Genomic DNA, 23,170 nt, shown 5'->3' with positions numbered 1-23,170 from the left:
CAAATTGTGATAGACAGAATAATGCCCATCCACCCCCCCACAAGATGTCCATGTCCTAACCTCTGAAACTTGTAAATAGTTAGTCTTACATGGGAAAAGGGATTTTGCAGATGTGATTAAATTAAGGATTTAGAGATGGGGAGATTATCTTGAATTATCTGGGTGATTCAATATAATCACAAGGGTGTTTGTAAGAGAGAAACAGCGAGGTTACAATCAGAGAAGGTGATGTGACAACGGAACAGAGGTGGGAGTGATGCAGCCGCAAGCCAAGGAATGATGGTGGCCTCTAGAAGCTGGAAAAGGCAAGAAATGGATTTTCTCCGTGTGTCCAGAAGAAACACAGCTGTACTGACACGTTCATTTTAGCCTGATAAGATCCATTTTGGTCTTCTGACCTCTAGAACTGTAAGGTAAATTTATATTATTGTAAGCCGCTCAGTTTGTGGTAATTTGTTACAGTAGCAATAGCAAAGTCATACCCTTATGATGCTTCTAGAGTTGTAGACATTATAGATAGTAATTTCATGTAAGAATTTTCAAAGGAAATTATTTTGTTCCAAACTTTATTACTGAGGCTGACCACCTCTTCAACCTGGAGAAAGCTTCTAAAAGCTATCATGACTGGGAAACTGAAGGGGATGGGCCAAAAATAGGTAAATATCCTGTTTTGCTTTTTAATCCAAGGTTAGACAAATTCATTTGTCTTGGGCACATTCAATGACTTACTGTACAGTTTATCTGTATGCAGCAGAAGTGAGAGGAGGACCAATGAGCTGAAAGATAACTCAATCAATCCGCTTCCTCCGTCTCTGCTTCAGTGCTTCAGACAGGAAATCTATTGCTGTGTCAAGTTCCAGAGAAGAGTTTCTTCTGTTCCAAGTTGCTAATCAGGCTAAAACACACAGAGTTGAAGGAAGAGGCCAGGAGGAAAGGAGTATTCCCTGCTGATGGGCTAAGAGGATCTAGCACGGAGAAGTTGACCAGAGAGAGCCTCACCATGTCCACAGCTCCTTCTCTACCTTTGTGGAGGAAAAGTTCTGACTGAAGGGCAGGAAACAAGAAGACAGAAATGCTCTGCACTTGGAGAACTTCTGACCAACGGCTGCTATTGACTTTGGTCGTCTTTTTAGTGGCTGGTAAGTTTAAATTCTCTTTGGAGGAGTGACAAGAATGACTGGTGAGAAACTTGGTCTCAGCTTTTCCTGAACTTTCTTTTGCCTTTCTTAAGAAGCAATGCGAGATAATTGCAATCACAGATATGAGGGAGGGGGGTTACTCCCAGATTTATTTCACTTTATTATCCGTATTTTCCTCTTTGTCTCTCTTGTTTTACTTTGTATCGTACGACAGTATACATATCTCTATAATTTGCCTCGCTGTCCACTTCCTTATTTCCCCTTGTCCCTCTTTTGAATGAGGCAGAATACATTAAATAATTTCGAGTAGTGATCTAAGTCATCTGGGTTCTCTTTATCTTCTTCTCCCTTTAAAAAAAAATTTAAGTAATAATCCCAACCCATTTAGGTCCATGTTGTTAACGACATAAATTAGGAAAGTTTATTGCTTTCTATCACTTTCTATGACCAGGTGCCTTTTAAAGTATAATACACTCACAGTTTGGTGGTGCATCTGTGATGTATGACTGTATTTATCTTTAAGATGTGTAGGCTGTAAAAGACACTTTCTGGCTTAGAGGACACACTCTTTAGTGTCTGGGTTCCTGTAGGAGTTGTAGAGAATTTGGGGCTATTGTAGGGGTGTCCAGGTTTTACTATAGAGGGTTGGTAGGAGTTGATGTGGGAGGGAGTTTTCAGGTTTCACTTTGAGTAGGTGGGAGCAGCTGCAAGGAAACAGTGTAGTTGGTTTTAAATTTTATAATTTTCTAATTGAAAGAAGAAAAGTTTTTTTTTTCCTCATATGAAAGACTTTAAAATATTATTTATCTTCCAGCAAAAAAAGTCTGTTTTCCACATGACAGTCTTACTGGTGAGCACATGTAAAATAGCCATACTGTATTGCTGTACTTGCTATGCAGAATTTCTCCTTTGATCTGCACAGCAGCCTAGTGAGACAGGCGTGGAAGACGTGTCTTCATTTTACCAAGGTAGAAATTGGGGCTTAGAGAGGTGAAATGATTTGTCCAACACTACTAGTACATGGCAGAGTCCCACTTGGTCAGGTCTGTGCGTCACTAAACATTTGAATAGGCAGTTTTCCTCAATATTTAGCCATTATGCTTTTCACTAAAGAACATCACTATTTATTAGACCACTGAAAAAAAAAGTGACACCAATACTTGGTTATAAACTTAACGGACTATTTACTCACTTAAAAAGAAGTCAAGTGATCTGAATCTTTCAATAGTTAAGATCTTTTTGTGGAAACTCTTACAGAAACCTGTGCACCACCTCGCTTGGCAGAGAAGCCAGCTAGGCAAAAAGCTATTTATGTCAAGTTGCACTCTGACTTTTGGGTAAAGGGAAAAAAATCAAGATTAAAACATAACCCATAATTTTGAATTTTAGTGGTTTAAAGGTTTGAATTTTAAAACTATTTCTGAACACAACTAGGAGATACTACACATACCAAATCTCTGAAGTGTATGCTTGTATAATTATAAAGTTGTCAAAATGTTTAGAATCAAGATACAAAAAAAGCAAATTACTTTACGTGCAGTAACTTGGCATGATAAATTCACCATGAAATAGTTCGGAATAATAAGAAGCAAACCATTTAGGGCATGAATTTATGTCTTTATTACTAATACTGCTTTGTTATTAATACTGCCAAACAGAGAAAATTCACTTTAGTATACAAAATAAATTCACAAAGGAGCAAGAGAGTTAATGACTTCAATGTAAAACATAGCATTTAAAAAAAATCTATTTACTTCTTTGTTTAATTATTTGCTTACAAATTTAAGCAATGTGGTAGTTGGTAAACAAGGTTTATTAAGAAAATGATACCTGAGAGGAAAAATTAAAACAACCTAAGTCGTCCACTGCAGACCAAAGCTCTCCAGCCTGTCTGACCCCCTTTCCTTCACCCGTTTCCCCCACTCCACTTCTTTCTCCTTATTTTAGCCTATTGTCTTCTAGATCTTTTTGTTGTGTTCAAATTAAATTTAGCTATTCCGATCAATATGAATCTACCTTTTATAGAAGTCACTGATTGAGATTACGAGTTCCGGAAAAGGAATCCCTCCACGTTGTTTCTTCTTTGAGTTAATTTTGACCATTATCATTATCTACCACTAGGGGGCAGGCAGTAACAAAGAGAGGAGATGAGACAGGGTTGGTTGTTAGCTTCAGCAGGTTTGCAAAAGATGGAAAAGGAAATTAAAAACAGTTGTGAAAAAGAAGGGGTTAGTCTTCATAATTTTCAGTCCTACTGTCCTTTTCTAGTTTGTGATAGTTGTCAATTTACATATTATAATAATTTTTAGGTGTGTTTTCCTCTAAACATCCATGCTTAAGCAATTAATAAATTAATCAAAAGTCTTTATTCACTGAGTGTGACGGAGGGGGTGTGTGTGTGTGTGTGTGTGTGTGTGAATAGTGCCTAAAAGTTATTAGCAATCTAAATTAGGGAGATCAAGCTCAGATGAAACAATTGGAGAACGTTTTAAATCAGGCAGTCTTGAAATCATCTATGAATCTAGTAAAAATCCAAAGATGGGAGAAATTACAGTGGGTTGGAGTTGTTGAAGGCGTTACGGAGGAGATGAGTCTTGAGCTGGGCCTTGAATGATGCTTTGCATCAATGGGGAAAGGCAGAGATATAAATTGGCGGGAGGGGATGTGCAGCATGAACAAAGGCAATGTGGTTTGGGGAGAGAAAGAACTCTAGCTTGTGGGAACATAGGTTGTGTGTTATATGATTGTAGGACCTAAGGCTGCATTTCAAGGGTCCTCGGTAGCTAAACAGAGGAACTTGGATACTGTGCAGTAGGCATTGAGAAGCCATCAGTTGTTTTATGAATAGGAAAATAACATAATAAAGCGATGTTTTTGGAGAATAATGTGGCAGCAGTAACCCACTGAGTGAAAGTGGCACTTGGTAAAAGATTTATTTTGAAGCAGGAGTCAAGAGCTCCTACCCCTGGGTTTCCATTTCAGGAAGTTCCGAGATATTGTGAGAGACATTGGTGGCTGCAGAGGAAGATGTTAAATCCAGTACAGGGAGGGAGGACACCTAGGAGGAAAATTCCTACAGGTACTTGGAAGGATAGCACAATCCATGATTTGTGAACCATTCATGGAGTGGAGGATCTCACAAAGAGAGTACTCACAGAGAGAGAAATAGTAGAATAAGCTCTAGAGATTTTTGGATTTGGGTCCTGAGAGTGATAATTATCTCTTTCCTTTCTATAACAGAGAGCAAGATCTGAGAATAGATGGGAAGGGAGACAAGCTGGGGTATAAATGGAGTGCTTAACCTTAAATAGGAGGAGGGAAATGCTTCTGAAATTGAGGAGTAAGATGAGAAGTTACATACAGGGATGCTAATTGGCTGAGGATAGAAATAAGGAGATGGGAACAAATGAGAAAGTTCCACATTAGATAAATTACCTCCTAATAAGGTCATGAATATTTCAGTTAATGGTGCTAATTAATAAAATAACTCAGTTGTCATTTGGTTTTATGTTGTACCTGAAAAATCAATCTGTACAGTGATTAAAATGCAGTAACATCAACATAATTTTGCTTCTCCTTGTTATCACTGACTCTCATTTGATAACTCCTGACTGAGATTAGGGAGCAGGTCTGTGGTTATGAAATAGCTTTGGACTCTATGAGCTAATAGCTCCTAAGAATCAAATTCACAACCATTACTTTTTTTTATCATTATGAAACTATATATATATGTTATATATATATATGTATATAACAAAACCCATATAATAGTCATAATCAGCTCATTATTTCCAGGAAGAAACAACATTTTTCATGCATGAGCACTGAGCAAACAATTTCAAAGTTTTTTTTAGCTAGAATTAGTATGCCTTGTCTGTCCAGAAAACCTAGAAACCATCCTAAGAATAAAATCCTATTTGTGTTTAGGGAAAGCAGTATAGAAAAGTCCCAGAAGCAGGACTAGAAGGTTTTAGAAGCAAACCATTTTATTTAAAAATCTCCGTTCTTTGGAGTTGTTGACGCTGTTGCAGGTTCTCCAGGAATCAGACTCTGAGAGATAGTCTTGAGTAGAGAATGGTTATTAGGGAGGACTCTTGGAAACACCTGGAAGGAAGAGGAGCATTGCAGAGGGAGACATTCGTCTGCGGTCTTAACCACTAACACCCACATCTGGCCCCCATGGGGAGATGTGGAGTTGGAACGACCCTAGAAAGGCCCTGTATTGAATCAAAATGGCTGAGTCTTTTGATGGGCTGCCCTGAGAAGGGTCTGACTTTGGGCAAAGTCACTGAGGCGATCCCTGAAGATGCTGTGTACTGAAGGCTGTCTGCCGACAGTGCTCCTAGTAGAAGGGGCAAAACGCCATTCCTTGAAGGGGATTCTGGGTGCACATACTATGTCCACCATAGCTGCCATTTCCAATGCTCTTCATTCCTTTCTGAATTTCTGGGTTTCTGTCTGGTATCATTTCCCTTCAGCCTAAATAATTTCTTTTATCATCACTAGTTGTGTAGGTCTGCTGGTGAGGAGTTCTCTTAGTTTCCTTTTATCTGAATATGCTTCATTCTTGAAGCATATTTTTGCTGGATATAGACTTCTGGATTGACATTTTTTTTCTTTCAGCACTTTAAAATGTTTCACCATTTCTGATGAGAAGTCAGCAGATACTCAAATTATTGTTTCCCTGAGTATTATCTGTCATTTTTCTCTAACTCCTTTCAAAATTTTCTCTTTATTCTTGGTTTTCAGTGCATATAGTCTGTCTACATATGGTTATTTTCCTATTTATCCTGCTTGGGGATTACTGAGATTCTTGAATCTATAAATTTATGCTTTTCAGCAAATTTTGAGAAATTTTCAATCACTAGTTCTTTAAATATTCTTTTTCTCTCCTCTTCTTCTAGAACTCCCATTACACACATGTTTGAAGAACTTTTGCTGTTTCATTGCAGGTCCCAGGGGCTGTTATGTTTTTTTCAATTTTTTTCTTTCTATTCTTCAGATTGGACAATTTCTATTGATACATTTCAAGTTTGCCAACAATTTCCTCTCTCATCTCCACTCTTTTGTTAAGCCCACCCAGTGAATATTTTATTTCAGATACTGTATTTTCAATTTTAGAATTTCCATTTATTTTTTAATTAGTTCCTTTTTCTCTGGTGAGATTTTTCTTTTCATTCATGTGAGCGTATTTTCCTTTACATCACTGAGCTTAGTTTATGTCTGCTTTAAGGTCCTTGTCTGATAATTCCAATATCTGGGTCCCCTTGAGATTGGTCTCCTTTAACATTTTTCTCTGAAGAATGGGCCACATTTTCCTAGTTCTCTGTATGCTGAGCAATTTGGATAGTGAATATTACTTCATAGAGGCTCTGGATTCTGTTATATTACTCTGTTGATTTTTTTTTTTTCCCACAAAGCATTTAACCTGTTGGACTCAAACTGCAAACTCTATCTCTTGGACAGTATCTTAAATCTCAGTTCTTTTACCTTTAGCTAGTCAACTTCAAGTGTGCCCTGCAGTGTGTGGCTTAGACTCAGCCAGAGATGTGGGTAGAGTTTATACACAAAATTTGAAACTCTCTCTCTGCCTCTCTCAATTTACAGAGACTAAGGTTCCCCCTAAATATGTCCTCTTGTTCCTCAGAAAACTGTGGGTTTTCTATTAGAATTTTAGCTGCTCAGTATGGTGCCAACTACAGCCTTCCCTGAGACTAAAAGTAGTAAAAATGGGAACCCACAACCCAACCCTGAGCCATTTCTTTCTTCCAAGAATTGACACCCCTCAAGAATCCCTTCTTACTTTTTTTTTACTCTCCAGTGGCTTCAGATAGCTGTTTTTATATTTTGTCCGGAATTTATAGTTCTTATCTGTGGAAGTTTACTTTGCCATAAAGGAAGCAGAACTTTCTTCAAGTCCATGTTTTTAAATATCACTGTGATTTTACCAACTAATATTGATACGGTTGGTTACATTGTCTTGGACATTGAGATTGAATGTATTATATTATTATATGCTTTTTTGCTTTCTAAATTTTATTCGTGCATTAATGGTTTGATGCTTTTTACTTTTCTCAATAAAATCTCACTCCCCTTTCCTCCAAATTCTAGATTCTTACATATCTCTGTATTGGGTTTAAAGGTCAATGGGATATAATTCTAACTACTAGCTGTGTCTTCTTTAGTAAATTGCTACCCTCTTTAGATAGTAATTTCCTCATTTGTGAAATGAAGGAGATGTATATGACACCATGAGAATTATAGAGCTTTCAGACAGGAAGGGCTTTAGAAATCTTCAAATTATATACATGGGCAAATAAAGCCCAAGAGTGTTCAAGGAATTACTACAGATATTACCCAACTTTTTAATTAACTGAGCTTCAAACTCCTCCATAGTACTAAAAATAGAAAAGAAAAGAGATGTGGCAAGTATGTATGGGAAAATCTATGATTTTTAGATGTGATGCACTTGAAATGACCGCAGGCATTTGAGTGGGGAGAAATTGCAGCTAAAGGGTTGAAATTGTTATTTGGGAAAAATAAGTCAAAGCTAAAATATGGGTCACGTATTCTGTCAGTCAGTAAGTAAGGGAGTGTCTGTCGTGTGTCAGACACCGTGTTTCATGCTGGGGATACTTCAACAAGACAGACAATAGATCATGCTCTCATGGAGCTTAGAATCTGGTAGGAAAGATAGATACTAAAAAAATCATTGCAAAGGATTAAGTAATATATGAGTGTGTAAGGAGAAATAGAGGGTGACATAGAAATGTGTAATTGGTAAGTCTAATCTCGTCTGAGGGTCAGGGAAGACTTCCGTGTGGAAGTGATTTTTAAAATAAAGAAGAGAAGAAAACACCTAGGTAAAAAGAGTTGAGGGAACCAACATTCCAGACAGGTCAAACAGCCTGTATGAAGGACAGAGGGAGCCCAAGTATGACTGAAGTGGTAAAACAAGGAGAAATCAATTGTGTAGGAGGACACGTTGGAGCTCTTGGGCTGGGCGGAATGATGAGAGAAAGTGTAAAGAGAAAAGTGAGCAGATGAGACTTGAGGGAATATCTACATTGATGTGCCTAAGGAGAAAGGCAGGCTTGCAGAGCAGGCGGAGAAGGAGACAAACAGAGAAAAGCATAGGGATAGGGATAGAGGCTGAGGAGGGGGTTTTAGAAGGAGAGAAAAGTGGTTAATAGCATCAAAATCTGCTGAACAATCCAGGAGCACAAGCACTGAAGAACGGCCAAAAGCTTGACTATAAAGGCGGCTGGTGACCTTCAACATTGTGGTTTGAATGGAAGGGTGTAGGAGCTACAAGATTGCTGGTATTGAGGAGAGAGTGGGTGTGGAGGAAATTGAGGCTGTGGGCACAGACCACTCATTCGAGAAGTTTGGCAGTAAAAAAGAGAGAAAAGATCATAGCTGGAAGGAGAAAGCAGCATCTAATTTTTTTTTTTCTATCAACATAGGGGAAACCCAAGTGTGTACAAAGGGTATCATTTGAGAACATACAGTGATTCGGTAAAGGTATTTTTCCAAACTGGATGTGTGTATATGTAGCTTTTAGTTGTTTAGTATTTCTTTTTCCTTGCCATTTTGTTAGTTTACCATGAAATGCTACCTTCTCGCAAAGGTTTATCTATTACATAATATGAGAATATCTGGTTATATAATCCAGTTTGTGATATTGACAATTTTTTGAAAAAATGTTCAAGTAGTAAATCTTGCTAGATTCAAAATAATGAAATCTAGTTATTTTTATTCTCCAAAAAATCATTCGATCTATCTTTCATTGGCTCCCTCCTAGATATTCCCCAGGGTTTGTTCTAAACCAGTAATTAAGCCAATTGGCAGATAGAGTTGCCTGTAGAGTTTAAAATACTAAAGATAATGTGGTGCCGTCTCAAGCCTACTTAATCATACTTTTCAGGGTATATAGAGTCTAGGCATCTGGACTTTCACAAATCTTTGCAGGTGGTTCTGATGGGAACCAGGATTAAGAACACCGTCCCAGGTCTTTCTTCATCACCCAAGCTATTCCTGTTGTCCACCGTACTCAGCAGATGGCTGCTCACTTTCTGATTTACTCATCATCCAGTGTGGACTTCTTTCACTTCCCCAGATGATGATGTTTCTGAGGGCAGAGACCTTGCCTCATTCACCCTACCATCCCCAGAACTCTGGGCAGCTACCTGACGCTGAGTACTCAAACTCAGAAAATGTTTGTCAACCTGAACGTCCTCAAAATGTCTCTTGTGTCTATTACTACTCTTGCCTTCTCTGCTTCTCTGTCAGAGACTAAGTATCAGTCTTTTCAAAAGCAAACTTCTACTTTGCTTTTATCTCATCTCCTCCCAGTACCTCTAGGATCCTGCTTTACCACTTAGCCTCCTTCATTCTTATAACTTCTAGCTCTCCCTCTGTCTACAAATACGCTGTGCTCTACTCTACTCGTAAATACCCTCAGCTCTTGTAGTTGCAGATATTGTCCCATCTCTTTGTTTCCACTTTGACATGAAAGGATAAAGCCACTGTCTCATGCTCCCATATTTTCAAGGTCAAAATTCTTGAAAGAATAAGTCTAATTTGTTGATAATTGCTTCTGCTCGGCTCTTTTCAGTCTGGTTCTGTTCCTCCCTCTGTACTAATACTACCCTCTTACAGCTCCTAAACGTCTCTGACCACCTTCTTATTAGTAAATCCTAAAGCCTCTTAGTCCTTACTTTAAGACTTTTCCCACATGATTTGATCTTGATTATTCCTGTTTTGAAATCTCCTCTTTCCCTGGTTTAAGACATTGTATTTATTTTCTGCTTTTCTTCATCGTTTTTGCTAACTTCACTTCCTCCAACAGATCCCTAATTATAAATGTTTTCAAGACTCAGGTTTTGACCCTTTCTCCAATTTCCACATCAGAGACTGCAATTTGGCAGCCCGTGGGCTAGATCTGGCTTGCAGACACTTTTAGTTGGCGTGTGTAATATTTTAAAAAATTTGAATTAGTTGCCAATATTATAAAATTGGGAGATTTTACCCCAAACCCCTGACCTTGTGTCTAGGGTTGCTGTGAGGATTAAGTTAAATCATGTATATAAAGCACTTAACATTATGTCTGAATTTTACAAACATTCAAAAGATGGTACCTTAATTATCATTTTGCAATTTTCAAAGCTCTTTCATAGATATTATTTTACAGCTTATTTAATTAGCCTCTACAGATTGACTTTTTGGTTGTTTCATGTTTTTCGGAATTAAAAACTATGCTAGAATTAATATACTAGTACGTATGTCTTTGTATATTTGATATGCATAGATATTCACTATCTACCCATTGAACATTCTGTCCCTTTTGATCACTGATACACATTTATCCAACATCTGCTGTCGGCTAGGGAACAAAACTGTCTCCATTAATTAGTTTTGGACTATGTGATAGTAACTGTCTCAAAACAAACAAAAAAATTAGCCCAACAATATGGCTTTCATTCGCACTGTGTCCTAACAAACTGATACACTTTGTGATTAGCCTTAAAAAAAAAAAAAAAATGGGCCCAGCAATATGGCTTTTATTAGTACTATGTCTTGATCAGCTGATACAGACTTTGTGATTATATTGCTTTGGAAACTCCGATCAAATTTATTATTCACCATAATTCTTTTTGCTTTCTAAATTTTATCCATTCGCTGAATTCATTTTCGAATTCTTGTGTTTTGGAGCTTGTTACTTTTATTAAACATTTCTCACTTTTCCTTTTTATAAACCATCTGGGTGTTTTCTTTTTCTCTCTATGTTTTATCTGAAGAGCATAATTATTGTTACTAGTTAAGTCACCCTTCAACATATTAATCTACTTTTTTGTTGGCCTGTTTATATCTTTTGCCAGTGCTTTTCAATTGGGTTGTCCATCTCTTTTTTTGTTTATTGGTTTATGTGTTTTATGTATATTTTTTGGAGGAAATTAGCCTTTTGTTTATCATAATGTAAAATGTAAAGAAAAACAGGGAATGATTATCTCAAAAGATAATGGCTACCTTTAGAGCAAAGGTTGGAAGTATAATTGGGGAAAAACTGGCAATAGTCTATTTCTTAACTTACGTGGATATACACTATATAATTGTTCTTTGAAATGTATATACATATAATACACTCTGCAATATATATTATATATGTTAATATAAAAGAAAATTAAAGTACAAAGAAACACAAGAAGTACAATTAGTACTTACATATTTTTTTTAATTTTATTGTTTATTCTATACTCGTCTCTGCTAAAACTTTGGGTTTCCATCCAATATTTTGTTTACCGAACACCTAATTAGATGTTATCTGCTACAAAATTAATGTATTTAAAAATGTAAATCACTTTCATAAATTAAAGTGTAAGAACACAAAATATACGTTGTGATACCAGGATCAATTGTTCACATTGTTGCGTTAAAAAAAATGTAAGCTTCTTGCTTAAATCCATTCATAACTCTAAAAACTGTCAGGAAATAATATTTTTATGTCTAACCTACATTCACAATATGCAGTTTTATAAAATGTAGTACAAACATTCACTAACTAAAATGTTAAGGTTGATATTTTAAGCTTTCTGGAGCCAGAAGATTGATAGTAAAGGTTTCTGCATTGTATTGACTTTACCATACTGTTGATTAGAAAAAGTTATGTGCTTTGTGTAGCTAAATAAAAGTTGTTCTGGCAATGTAATTTGGATTTCCAGGTCTTTGTGTGATTAAGATCTCAGTCTCAAAGTTGCAGTCATTTTAAGTAACACCTTGAATCTTTAGGAGAGATTGAACGTATCATTCTAACTGAGTTTAACACCTCACTCTGTAACGTGCTTTGAATCCCTTTTATGAGTTATTCCTTACTTGTTAAGTAAGAATGTATTCTATGTTTTGCAGAGGGGAAAACTAGGGCGTATAATTCATTTAATTATCTACAATGATTCAGGAAAGAAACAGCAGAGTAAGAAGCGAGACTCGTATCTCTCAGTTTCCAGTCATTTCTTAATCCACAACGGTCAGCTCTACATTTCTTATAATAACTTGCAGAGTTTTGAAGCTTAAAAACTTGAAAACACCAAGTGAAGAATGAAATAATTGTATTATTTGGTTTTCCTTGTGTAAAATATTAGGATATTTCCACAGATTTCAATGTTTTGAAGTATATTTCAATGTATTTTGTGTTCTGTTTTTTTTTTAAATTAGTAAATTCACTAAATGTTAAATAACAATGAAGATGACAGATAAAGATATAAAGACCATAATAAACAATAAGAACGACTTCTAATTAGTTCAGTGCTAGCATAGAGGCCTCAAGTCCTGTAAAGAAATGTTGAAAGACATTTAAAAATAGAGCTATTCCTCATTACTGTCTTTTGCAGCTATACGGTCCTCTTATTAGAGCATAGCCAAATAGTTTAGGCTACAGTTTTGCCCCAATTTAAGGATTCTTTTAGCCTAAAATTCATTTTTAAGACTCCTTACTGCTTTGTTTGTATACTCCCAAAAAACCAGCAAATGAATGAAAGGGCAGGAAATCTTTAACTCTCTTGTTTCCCATTCCCGTAACTAGAAATAATAAATGAATCTTAGCAACTATATTAATTATATAAGTATGACATAATCCATGTTCTATTTTGGTTAATAACAATTACTAAATCAGGGGTTTTTATTGGGAATGGTGAAATACCCGCAATGCGTATTTCTAACTTTTTTAGTCAGTAGAGCATAGTAGAGCACAGCAGAGGACAGGAGTTACAACAGATAAAAACTGTGTAACATCACAAGAAAACCATGTGCTATTTCTGAGAGCCTTTTTCTCCCTCCCTGGAGGAAGCCTTTGGAGTGTGGGTTTGCACAGTCATGCCTATACAATGTCTTTTGAGTGGGTGGTATATGCTTGCTCAGGCATATGACAGTGATGATTTGGGAAAGGAAACTTCTGGTGCCCGAAGTGAATAAGAGGTTTCAATAGTCATAAAATCACAAAACAGTCTTTCTTCTACTGATGATTTTGACTTAGATGGAAAAAGTTTTTCTTTAAACACTATTTTCAGTGTCAAGTGTTTTTCATTTGTATTTTGTTTTGTGTTTATTTGTGTGGCTGCATGTTCTAATGTTATGTGTGTTAAAATCTGATGTTTCTGATATTAATTTTTACTTAAATTTAGGGCTAATTTGTGTAATTAATTGCATCCCTTTAAAAGGTACAATTCGATCAGTTTTGACAGTTGTATATACCTGTGAATCATCATCGCAAACAAGATAAACAAAACATTTCCATCATTCCCAAAATAGTCCTTCATGTATATTTGCAGTCTATCCTTGCCTTTGTTCCCATCTGCAGCTTCTCAGTTTTTACAGAAAAGACTACCAGATTTTGATTAAGATTGTTGAATCTATAGACCAATTTGAGGAGAATTGAACTCTTAATATTGAGTCATTCTGTCCAAGAACAAGGTATTTATCTCCATCTATATAGGTATTTTTAAATTTATCTCAGTAACTTTTTGCAATTTTCAGTGTATAGGCCTCGTACATCTTTTGTTAAATTTATTCCTTTTTTCCTTTTGCACTATTGTAAGTGGCATTTTTATTTCATTTTCCAATTGTTGTTGCTAGTATGTAAAGATATAATTGTTTTAAAATATTATTAGCATTTTATACTATGACCTTGCTAAATTCAATTAGTTCTAGGCGTTGTTTTTACAGATGCCTAACAATTATGTCATCTGCAAGTAGAGACAGTTTTATCTTTGTTTCTGGTCTATATGCCTTCTCTCCTCTTGCTTTATTGCAATGGCTAGGACCTCTAGTACAACATTGAAAAGAAGTACTAAGAGCAGACATTGTTGCTTTGTTCCTGATTTTAGAGGGGAAATATTCCATTATTAAACATGATATTAGCTGTAGGATTTTCATAGATGCTCTTTAACTGTTTGAGGGAGTTTCCTTCTATTCCTAGAGTTTTTAAAATCATGAATGAGTGTTGAATTTTGTCAAATGCTTTTTCTACATCTGCTGAATTGATCATGTGCTTTTTCTCTTTTATTCTCTTAATGTGGTGAATTTCATTGATTTTTGAGTGTTCAACCAACCTGCATTCCTGGGAGAAACCTTATGTGATAATGCTGTACTATTCTTTTTATATAGTGCTGGCTTTGTTTTGCTAATATTTTGTGAAAAATTTTTGTTTCTTATGTTTATAAGGGTTACTGGTCTGTCGCTTTTCTTATTTGTAACGTGTATATCTGGTTTTGGTATATAGTTAATTCTACCCTCATTAAATGAATAGGAAAGTGTTCCCTCCTTGTCTATTTTCTGAAGGAGTTTGTGTGTAGAACTGATATTACTTCTTCCTTAAATGTTTGCTTCAATTTGTCAGTGAAGCCAATTTAGTGGAAAGATTTTTATCAACAAATTCAGTTTTTTAAATAGATATAAAGCTCTTCAGATTATGTATTTAATCCCAAATGAGCACTGAAAGCTGTGTCTTTCCATGAATTTGTTGTCCATTTCATTTTAGTTATTGAATTTGATTAGCATAAAGTAGTTAATATTCTCTTATTATTCCTTTCATGAATGTAGTATCTATATTAATGTCCCTTCTTTCATTCCTGGTATTAGAGATTTGTGTTCTCTCTGTTTTTTTCGTGATAAGTCTAGCTATTGGTTTATAAATCTTAAAGATATTTTCAAAAAACCCAGCTTTTTGGGCCTGCCGGGTGACATGGGGGTTAAGTTCGTGCACTCTGCTTTGGTGACCCTGGGATTCGCAGGTTCGGATCCCAGGCGTGGACCTACGCACTGCTTGTCAAGCCATGCTGTGGCGGCGTCCCATAGAAAGTAGAGGAAGATGAGCATAGATATTAGCCCAGGGCCAATCTTCCTTAGCAAAAAGAGGAGGATTGGTAACAGATGTTAGCTCAGGGCTAATTTTCCTCACACATACACACACACACACAAAAAACACCCAAAAAAACCAGCTTCTCATTTTGTTAATTTTTGTCTTGCTTGCTTTCTGTATTGTTGATTTCTGCTCTTACCTTTATTTCTTTCTCTTTTGTTTTTAACTTCTTTAGGTGGATTTTAGACATTGCTTCTCTCATAATTAGTATTTAAAGCTATTAATTTCCCTGTAAGCATTTCTTTAGTTGCATATCACAAATTTGGGTATGTTGCATTTTATTATCATTCAGTTTAAAATCTTCTCTAATTTCTTTATGGATTTCTTCTTTGACCAAAGGCTTACTAAGAAACATGTGTGATTTCCAAATACTTAAGTTTTTCTTAATATTTTACTGTTAGTGGTTTCCAATTTAATTCCATTTTGGTTGGAGAACTTTTTTTTTATAATTTCAGTTTTTAAAAGTTTTTTAAGACTTGCTTTATGGCCCAGAATGTGGTTAAACTTGGTAAACCATTTGCACTTGCAAAGAAAGTGTATTCTGCCAATGTGGGTAGAGTGTTCTAAATATATCAATTAGGTCTATGTAGTTGATAGCTATGTTAGCAATTATCTATTGCTTTGTAATGAGTTACCTCAAAACTTAGCAGCAGCTGGGGAATATATATTTTAAAAGATAAAATATGTCATGAGTTGATACTGATACTTTTGATTCAAATTTAGGACTCAGGGTTTTTACTTAAACTTATTCATTTTACATCTGTATCTTTTCTCGCACTGAAAAGTTGAATGACACCCAACATAATAACCCTTTGATTTATCCTGCAACACATATGCAATAGTTTGAGAATAACAATACCAAACACTAGCATCCACAATGCGATTATTGAAAATAGTTTAAGATTTTTTTACAATATTTTTATCATTAAGTTATATTCCATTAGAGACATACAGTCAAGTTACTGTGTTTTGAAAGTCATTTGAAGTAGTTCCTCTATATGTGGTTATGCAACCAATTCTACATGCAGTTAGGTTCATTGTTTCATTTTGCTTTATAGTTTTAGTGTTTACAAATAATTTGATTATGTCTTATAATTATGCAAAATGGTTACATGGTACCAAAGTCAAATCTATAAAATGAAGTATATTCAGAGACATCTTATTTGTAGTCATGTCCCCATTTTATCTTTTTACTTATGAAATTATAAGCCAGAAAGGCATAATACACACACACACACACACACACACACACACACACTCCTATGTCTTAGATTAATGGTAGCATCCTAGATACACTTTTATCTGTCCTACTTTTTTCACTTAACAATATATCCTGGAGATCACTCCATAATAGTTTATAGAGGTATCTCTCATTCTTTTTAAGATTCATTTACTTCATTTTGTGGATGTACCATAGTTTAGACAAATAATCTCCTATGGGTGGCTATTTAGGTTATTTCTAAAAGTTTTGCTATTTCAATGCTGTAAGGAATAGTCTTGTGTATATATTCTCTTCATACTGTTGCCTGTGTATCTTTGGGATAGAATCTGAGAGGTGGTAGTGCTGGTCAAAAGGAAAATGCATATGTAATTTTGCTGTATCTTGTCAAATTTTCCTCTATCGAAGTTGTGACATTTTACATTCCCACCAGCAGTCTATTGGCATGCCCATCCCTCTACAGCTTTGCAAACACAGTTTATTGTCAAACTTTAGGATTTTGACAATCTTGTGGGTGAGAAATGGTATTTCTGCATAGTTTTAATTTGCATTTCTTTTACCACAAATGACGTTGAGCATCTTTCTATATGACTAGGAAACATTTGTACTTCTTTTTCTACAAACTAACTGTCCGTATCTTTAGTCTAGTTTGCTATAGGGTTGTGTTGACCTTTATTTTTAACCCAGCTTGAGCCAGCCACATGCCAGGGAGCTGTGCAAGCCACTCTTCCAAGCATTGAGGATGCAGAATGAACAGAGATGAAAATCCCTGCCCTCATGGAGTTTACAATCCAGTGAGGGAGTGATGGGTTTGGCCCATGAATTTTGGCAATTGTCTCAAGTCCTCCTCCTTAGCTTAACTATTCCCATTCAGATCCAGAATTCATAGTGATTGTGTCCATATGCCATTATAATCCTGATTCTATGGACTTGTCATTTGATGTGTTCTTTCAGATCTGTATCTCTCTGTTTCCACAAAAACGTGGCTTGAACTTGCTTCACCAACTCTCTAAATTTGGGTTAATTTGGGTAGTGTATTTATCCTAGTGTGTTTCTTAGGATCCAACCCTTGGTTTCTACTCACTGCAGTATCACCTACTTGCACAAGAACAGTTGGGCAATTGGAGCAGCTTACAAGCTGAGTGGCCTTGGCCAAATTGCTTCATTACTGAGTTTACATTTCTTTGTCTGTAAGATGAAGATAATAATACCTGTCAGTATGGAGAGACTGAAATAACATATGCAAATTATCGAAAATGTGTTCTTCGTGTAAGTGCTCAAAAATTTTTACTTTCGAAGAACGTTTTTTCCAGCTAAGAGGGGCACTGGATTCAAAATTTATCCAGAAAAACACTGTGCATTAAATTTTACCCTAAAATTTTTCTCTTTGCTGGTCAGATACACTCACTGTAGATGCACTAGAAGTGTATCATTTCCTTGTGAACACTTCCTAAGAGTTTTGTGCCTTCCACAGTTGGAACCTGCTGATATCCAGCCTCAATTCTAGTCACACACCCTGTTTTTCTCACTTTATGGCAATCCTGAACTATCTGTAGTTCTTTGACTTTATGCCTTCTAAAGAACGCATTCTTTCTGTGTGCAATTTTTTTTTCTTTTATCTTCCTGGAAAATCCCTCATCTACTAAGATCCAGCTCAAATATCGTCTATTGTAGGGAGTTCCCCCTAATCTCTTACCCTTGCTCTCTTAGAATTAAATATCTCTTCTTTTTAACTTCTAGACAGTATGCATACTTCTCTCATCACACCGAAAACTTTACATTATTATTGTTTACATAGCTGCTTTTGCCTGGGGACCTTAAGCTCTTGGAGAGAAGTATTGTTTATTATGATGTCTCTATGCCTGGCAAGTACTTTGCCAGTAGTTGTTACTCAAAAAATGTTTATTAGCAATTCCCACTTAGAGCTTGCCTTATAAAATTTGAAATTAATAGATAGTTGTCTATATGATATGATTTCAACAATGCTTAGGAAAATCCTTTTTTGTTCCATACCAGCATCTGATCAACACATCACTATTAAACTTTTTCTACCTACTCACTGGTGCCTGAAAAATCTAGAAGAGTAGAACCGTTTCTTCCACAGAGATAGACTAAATGCGTATAAGCCTGGGAGAAGAAATACTTTGATTTGAATATAAAGATAGGAGGGTGATGAGGGGTGTTCTGGGCCTAAAGTAGGAGTATGACAAACAGGCAGGAAGATCAGGTCAAAAGTTCATATTGGGACAAAATCTTTTGAGATTTTTTGCTTGCCTATATTAATTTATGTTTTCGTTGGCAACCATAATCCAACAATAGCCTCAAGAATGTAAAAAAATGTAGTTTTAACTAGGAATAAGAAATACTAATGTATAGTTCTTTCCTCATCCCATATATTTTTTCAGAATGCATAAGTGCAGGAGTGGGAACAACAAGCAACTCATGGATGCAGCAAATGGGCAAGGACAATTACAGTTCAGGTAATGCTCGTCTTATAATGGTAATTCCAGTGGAGAGTGCTTGATATTTGTATAGTTTTTACGTTTAAGAATCTTGAATTGTCTTATATGCATTTATAGACTGTATTACCTAAATAAAATATTGCTTATGTTTAAGAGTATTGGTAAATTTTTTATTCTGAAATTATTTCTGCACTTCTTTAGTACCTATTTCAAGAATGTGATCACTATACACACCAACGGCATATCCAAAATTTTCTTCACTCAATTTTTGAAACATAGGTTATTACTCTAGAGAGCTTTAAAAAATAGGTTTTAGCAAATGTTAGTGATTTATTTTCTGTATCTCCCACCCAGCCTACTGTTTCCCTGATTTTTGTTTGTCATTATAGTTAACTTGTTTTTTATATTTTAAAATGTTATTTTTGTTACATATCTTACATTGAGTACTTCGTGGAAAAATAATTCCACTGATTTCAAAATGCATTCTTGGACTCAATATATATCCTTTCTAATTATACTCAATTATTCAACATCTAGAAAAATTAGATGCCAGGTCAAGTACAGAATAAAATAAGTAAAATAACTATGTAAACTATAAATCTCAGGGGTAGAGACAATGCGTGAGTAGAGTAGGTTGAATGATAGCCCCCCCAAAAGAACCTGTGAATGTGACTGTATTTAGAAAAAGGGTCTTTGAAGATGTAGTTAAGTTAAGGCTCTTGAGATGAGATCATCCTGGCTTATGGTGGGCCCTAAATCCAATGACAAGTGTCCTTATAAGAGCAGAGGAGAGGTGAAGTCACAGGGGAGAAGGCAATGTGAAGATCAAGCAGAGATTGAAATGATGCATCTACAAGCCAAGGACTACCAAGGACTGCTGGCAGCCACCAAAAGCCGGAAGAGGCAAGGAAGGATTCTGTCCTGGAAACTTTGGAGAGAACATGGTCCTGCTGACATCTTGGTTTCAGACTTCTGGCTTCCAGAAACATGAGAGAATAAATTTCTCTTGTTGTAAGCGACCAAGTTTGTGATTATATATTAAGGCAGCCCAAGGAAACTAATATAATGAGTAATTAAGTTACTTTTCTACTATAAATGTTTTCAAAAACAATTCATACTTGTTTCAGTCTATATATATGGACATCGTGAAAGTGTTAAATTAGACTTCTGATGTTAAAAATGTAAAACTATAATCTTTCTAAGCTTAAAAGAAAATTTGGTTTCATATGAAGAAATTAAAGAAATCACAGGACCATTGATCAGAAGCTTTAAACATTTGTTGTACTACTTTTGTGTATACAAAGCTTCAAGCAAGATTAAGAAAGATGCTTTCTATTTTCAACGAAGACATGATACACGATATGAAATCTGCCTTCTATAGCAACTAGATACTAATCGAGATAATAAAACCAAAGGGCTCATATATGGCAATTAACTAAGTTTAAAAAGCTTACCCAATATTATAAAAACAATCAGAGGAATATTTGTGACAACAGCCTAATTTTTTTTCCTCTTCTAAAAACAATTATTTTTGTACATTTAAGAGTATGTTCCAACTTGTGGGTTTTATCTCTAGTATGAGAAGTTGCAGGGATCATTTACTGATTTTCCTTCTCAGGATCGTCTTCAGAGGGAGGTAGATTTTCCTTGATTCAGGTAGGAGAATTTGGTATCTGGTTCAAGAGGCAGATTTCTCCATGGGCCTCCACTCACTGGAAAACCTTTGTTAAGCAGAAGGTCTTTTCTACGTTCCAGCCCACTGGGACATCATTGACACTCAAAGTGCTTAAAGACTTCATTCAAGTCAATTATGAAGACACTACTTAATGCAAGACCAGCCTCTTCTAACAGAATCCATAGTATCTGAACATTGATTTAATTATATCTGATAAGAACTAATGTGGCCAAATTTCCGATATTCCTAGACAAGATGGCTAAAATGAGAATCTGCTGAAATAGCAACAGCTTTATAGTTCAGAGCGTGAAAATCATTTGCTGTTTCACTAAACGTAACAATTTCTATAGGGCATATGAAATAAAATACCAAGGATAGAAGAAAAGGCTTTAAATATCCCTTTAAAGGCATCAATCAAGGCTGAGTTCTTTGAACTTTCCATTGACAACAGCCTATACTCTTCAAGTAGGGAGCAGCTCTCAGGGCTGCAGAGGCCAGAATGCCCATGAGAAAAAGCCCTCATATACTGGAGTAGACTTTGTCTATCATGGCTGCCACCTCTTGATCACCAGATAGCTCCCTTAGCTGGGAATGCGGCAGGGCTCACTGTAGTTTTCTTATTCATCAGAATCCTATTGGGTTCCCTCAATACTTGCCACACTTCACTTAAGGTAAGGAAAGGGTGGAAAGAAGGGAGAAAAGAAGGAAAGGAGGGAGGAAGAAGTTGCTACTTATGGTAAAAATAGAATAGGAAATTTATATAAATTGAGGGAGAACTTGGAGTTGTCAGTGGAGATTTAGTTTATTTTTAAAAGGCAAAGTAACAGAAGAAAATAGAATACTCAATAGATGTTTCTTGTTTGTCTTTCTAATTCTGTAAAGCCATGCCCATTTGCTTACTATTATATATGGCTGCTTTCTTGCTGCAATGGCAGAGTTCAATACTTGCCACAGAGACCATATGGATTGCAAAGCCTCAAATGTTCACTCTTTGGCCCTTTATGGAAAAAGTTTGCAAATCCTGATTTGGTACCCCTACCCCACCTTACTTGCACCCCTTATTCCTAATAAAGCTTTAAATTTTCCTCTTGATGCTTCCAAATGCAAACTCCAACAATATCATAGTCAAAAAATACCCACATCCTAAATTTTCTTCCATTACAAACACTCAGTCTTGGTTGGTGGTGAATTTGACAATTGAAACTCACAGACCTTAGAACCTCTGAGAAGCTGGGTGTGATAAAATTGGAGAGGTCTGGAAAGGCTAAGCTGTATCGTGTACTATGATAGAGCTTTAGAATCAAGAATATCTAAACCACACCTTGATCTCAGCAAGCCCTCTGAGGTCAGCTCTGACTTCTTGTCTGTTTCTGAAATAGATTCTTGAGCTCAATATGAGCTAAATTTAATTGTTAGAATTTCATTCTTTGCCTTCCTTCCAGCCCAATCCAATAACATTTAGCTGCCTAGAAAAGCCAAATTATTTCAGAGGTCTCTTTGTTGCTCATTTCCAAGACCTTTATTGAATTTCTTTGTTTATTTTTTAATGTAGTAGAGTTGGGTGCAAAATTAGAATAAGGAGCAGGAAGTATATTTTTGTAAGCAGAGAGATCATAAATGCTTATTGAATGGTGGTCTTATAAACCCAGAGGGAGAACTTTGTTAGAGTTCTTAAATCATAAGAAGTATTAACCCAGAGGAAGAACTTTGTTAGAGTTCTTAAATCATAAGAAGTATTTTCTTTTATCATTGTTGTCATTTAAAAAAAAATACTACAAAACAGAAGTTTTCAGAACCAAATTTAAATTAAATTAGGACTATTTTGATTGTCAGAAACTCTATAGAACACAAGGGAAGGAATGCATGTGGGTCTGAGAAACTACAAAATTGGAAACTTAAGCTAGCTGAAGACTGTCATCTGTCTGTCTCTCTCCCTGGTTCTGCTTCATTCTTCCCAAGGTAGGTGTGTTAGTCAGGGTTCCTCAGAGAGAAAAAACAATAGGATGTGTGTGTGTGTTCTATATATATGAGTGAGAGAGAGAGGGAGAGAGATTTATTTTAAGGAATAGGCTCATGTGATTGTGGAGGCTTGGCAAGTCCAAAATCTGCAGGGTAGGCCAGCAGGCTGGAGACCCAGAGAAGAGTTGCAGGTTGCATCCAAAGTCAGTCTTCTGGCAAAATTCCCTTTCCCAGGAGGTCAGTCTTTTTCTATTAAGCCTTCAACTGACTGGATGAGGCCCACCCACATGGTGGAGGTTAATTTGCTTTACTCAAAGTCTACTGATTTAAATGTTAATGTCATCTAAAAAAATACCTTCCCAGAAACATCTAGAATAATGTTTGACTATGTATCTAAGCTTTGTGGCCTAGCCAAGTTGACATGTAAAATTAACCATCACAGTAGGAAAAATGGGGAAGGAAGAGGGATGAACTATTCTTCTCAGTTCTGGTTCCAAAGCTCTCAAGAAAGTATTCTGATTTGTCCTGCTGGGTGAGGTGCCCACTACTGCACCAAACAACTTTAATCAGGGAGTGGCATCTGGAGAAAGGACTACGATCATCCCAGCTCATGTGACGTGCCCATGGTGGACAATCCACTGTGGCTAAGGAAAGGGTGCAGTCAGGGTTACCTTGTGCAAAATAGTTGTCAAGTACAAAACAAGGTGTCTCATAAATGGGAAATCATTGATTAATAGCTTATAAATGTAATTTTCAAATGTTAACATGTTTTTCCATTTAATATGGAATAACTTCTAATTTCTG

At 35.9% G+C, this 23,170-nt stretch overlaps 1 protein-coding gene and 1 pseudogene across 2 annotated transcripts in view; one reads left to right on the top strand and one right to left on the bottom strand.

The window, feature by feature from the left end:
- The first annotated feature begins 782 nt into the window (after positions 1–782).
- Positions 783–23,170, top strand: part of LOC131414717 (cell surface glycoprotein CD200 receptor 1-like) — a 31,515-nt gene continuing 9,127 nt past the window's right edge. The window contains exons 1-2 of one of the 2 annotated variants that reach the window (XM_058555786.1): positions 783–1,139; positions 18,676–18,750. In XM_058555786.1, coding sequence (XP_058411769.1) covers positions 1,073–1,139; positions 18,676–18,750 — 142 coding nt within the window. In that variant the 5' untranslated portion in view covers positions 783–1,072. Of the gene's footprint in view, positions 1,140–18,675; positions 18,751–19,194; positions 19,744–23,170 lie in introns of those variants that run through there. The other variant, XM_058555787.1, reaches the window with a different exon arrangement.
- On the bottom strand, positions 20,385–23,133 carry LOC131414637 (thioredoxin-dependent peroxide reductase, mitochondrial-like; annotated as a pseudogene).

Source organism: Diceros bicornis, chromosome 15 (genome assembly GCF_020826845.1).
Source record: "Diceros bicornis minor isolate mBicDic1 chromosome 15, mDicBic1.mat.cur, whole genome shotgun sequence".
Classification (NCBI taxonomy): Eukaryota; Metazoa; Chordata; class Mammalia; order Perissodactyla; family Rhinocerotidae; genus Diceros; species Diceros bicornis.
This window is presented reverse-complemented; position numbering and strand designations above follow the sequence as displayed.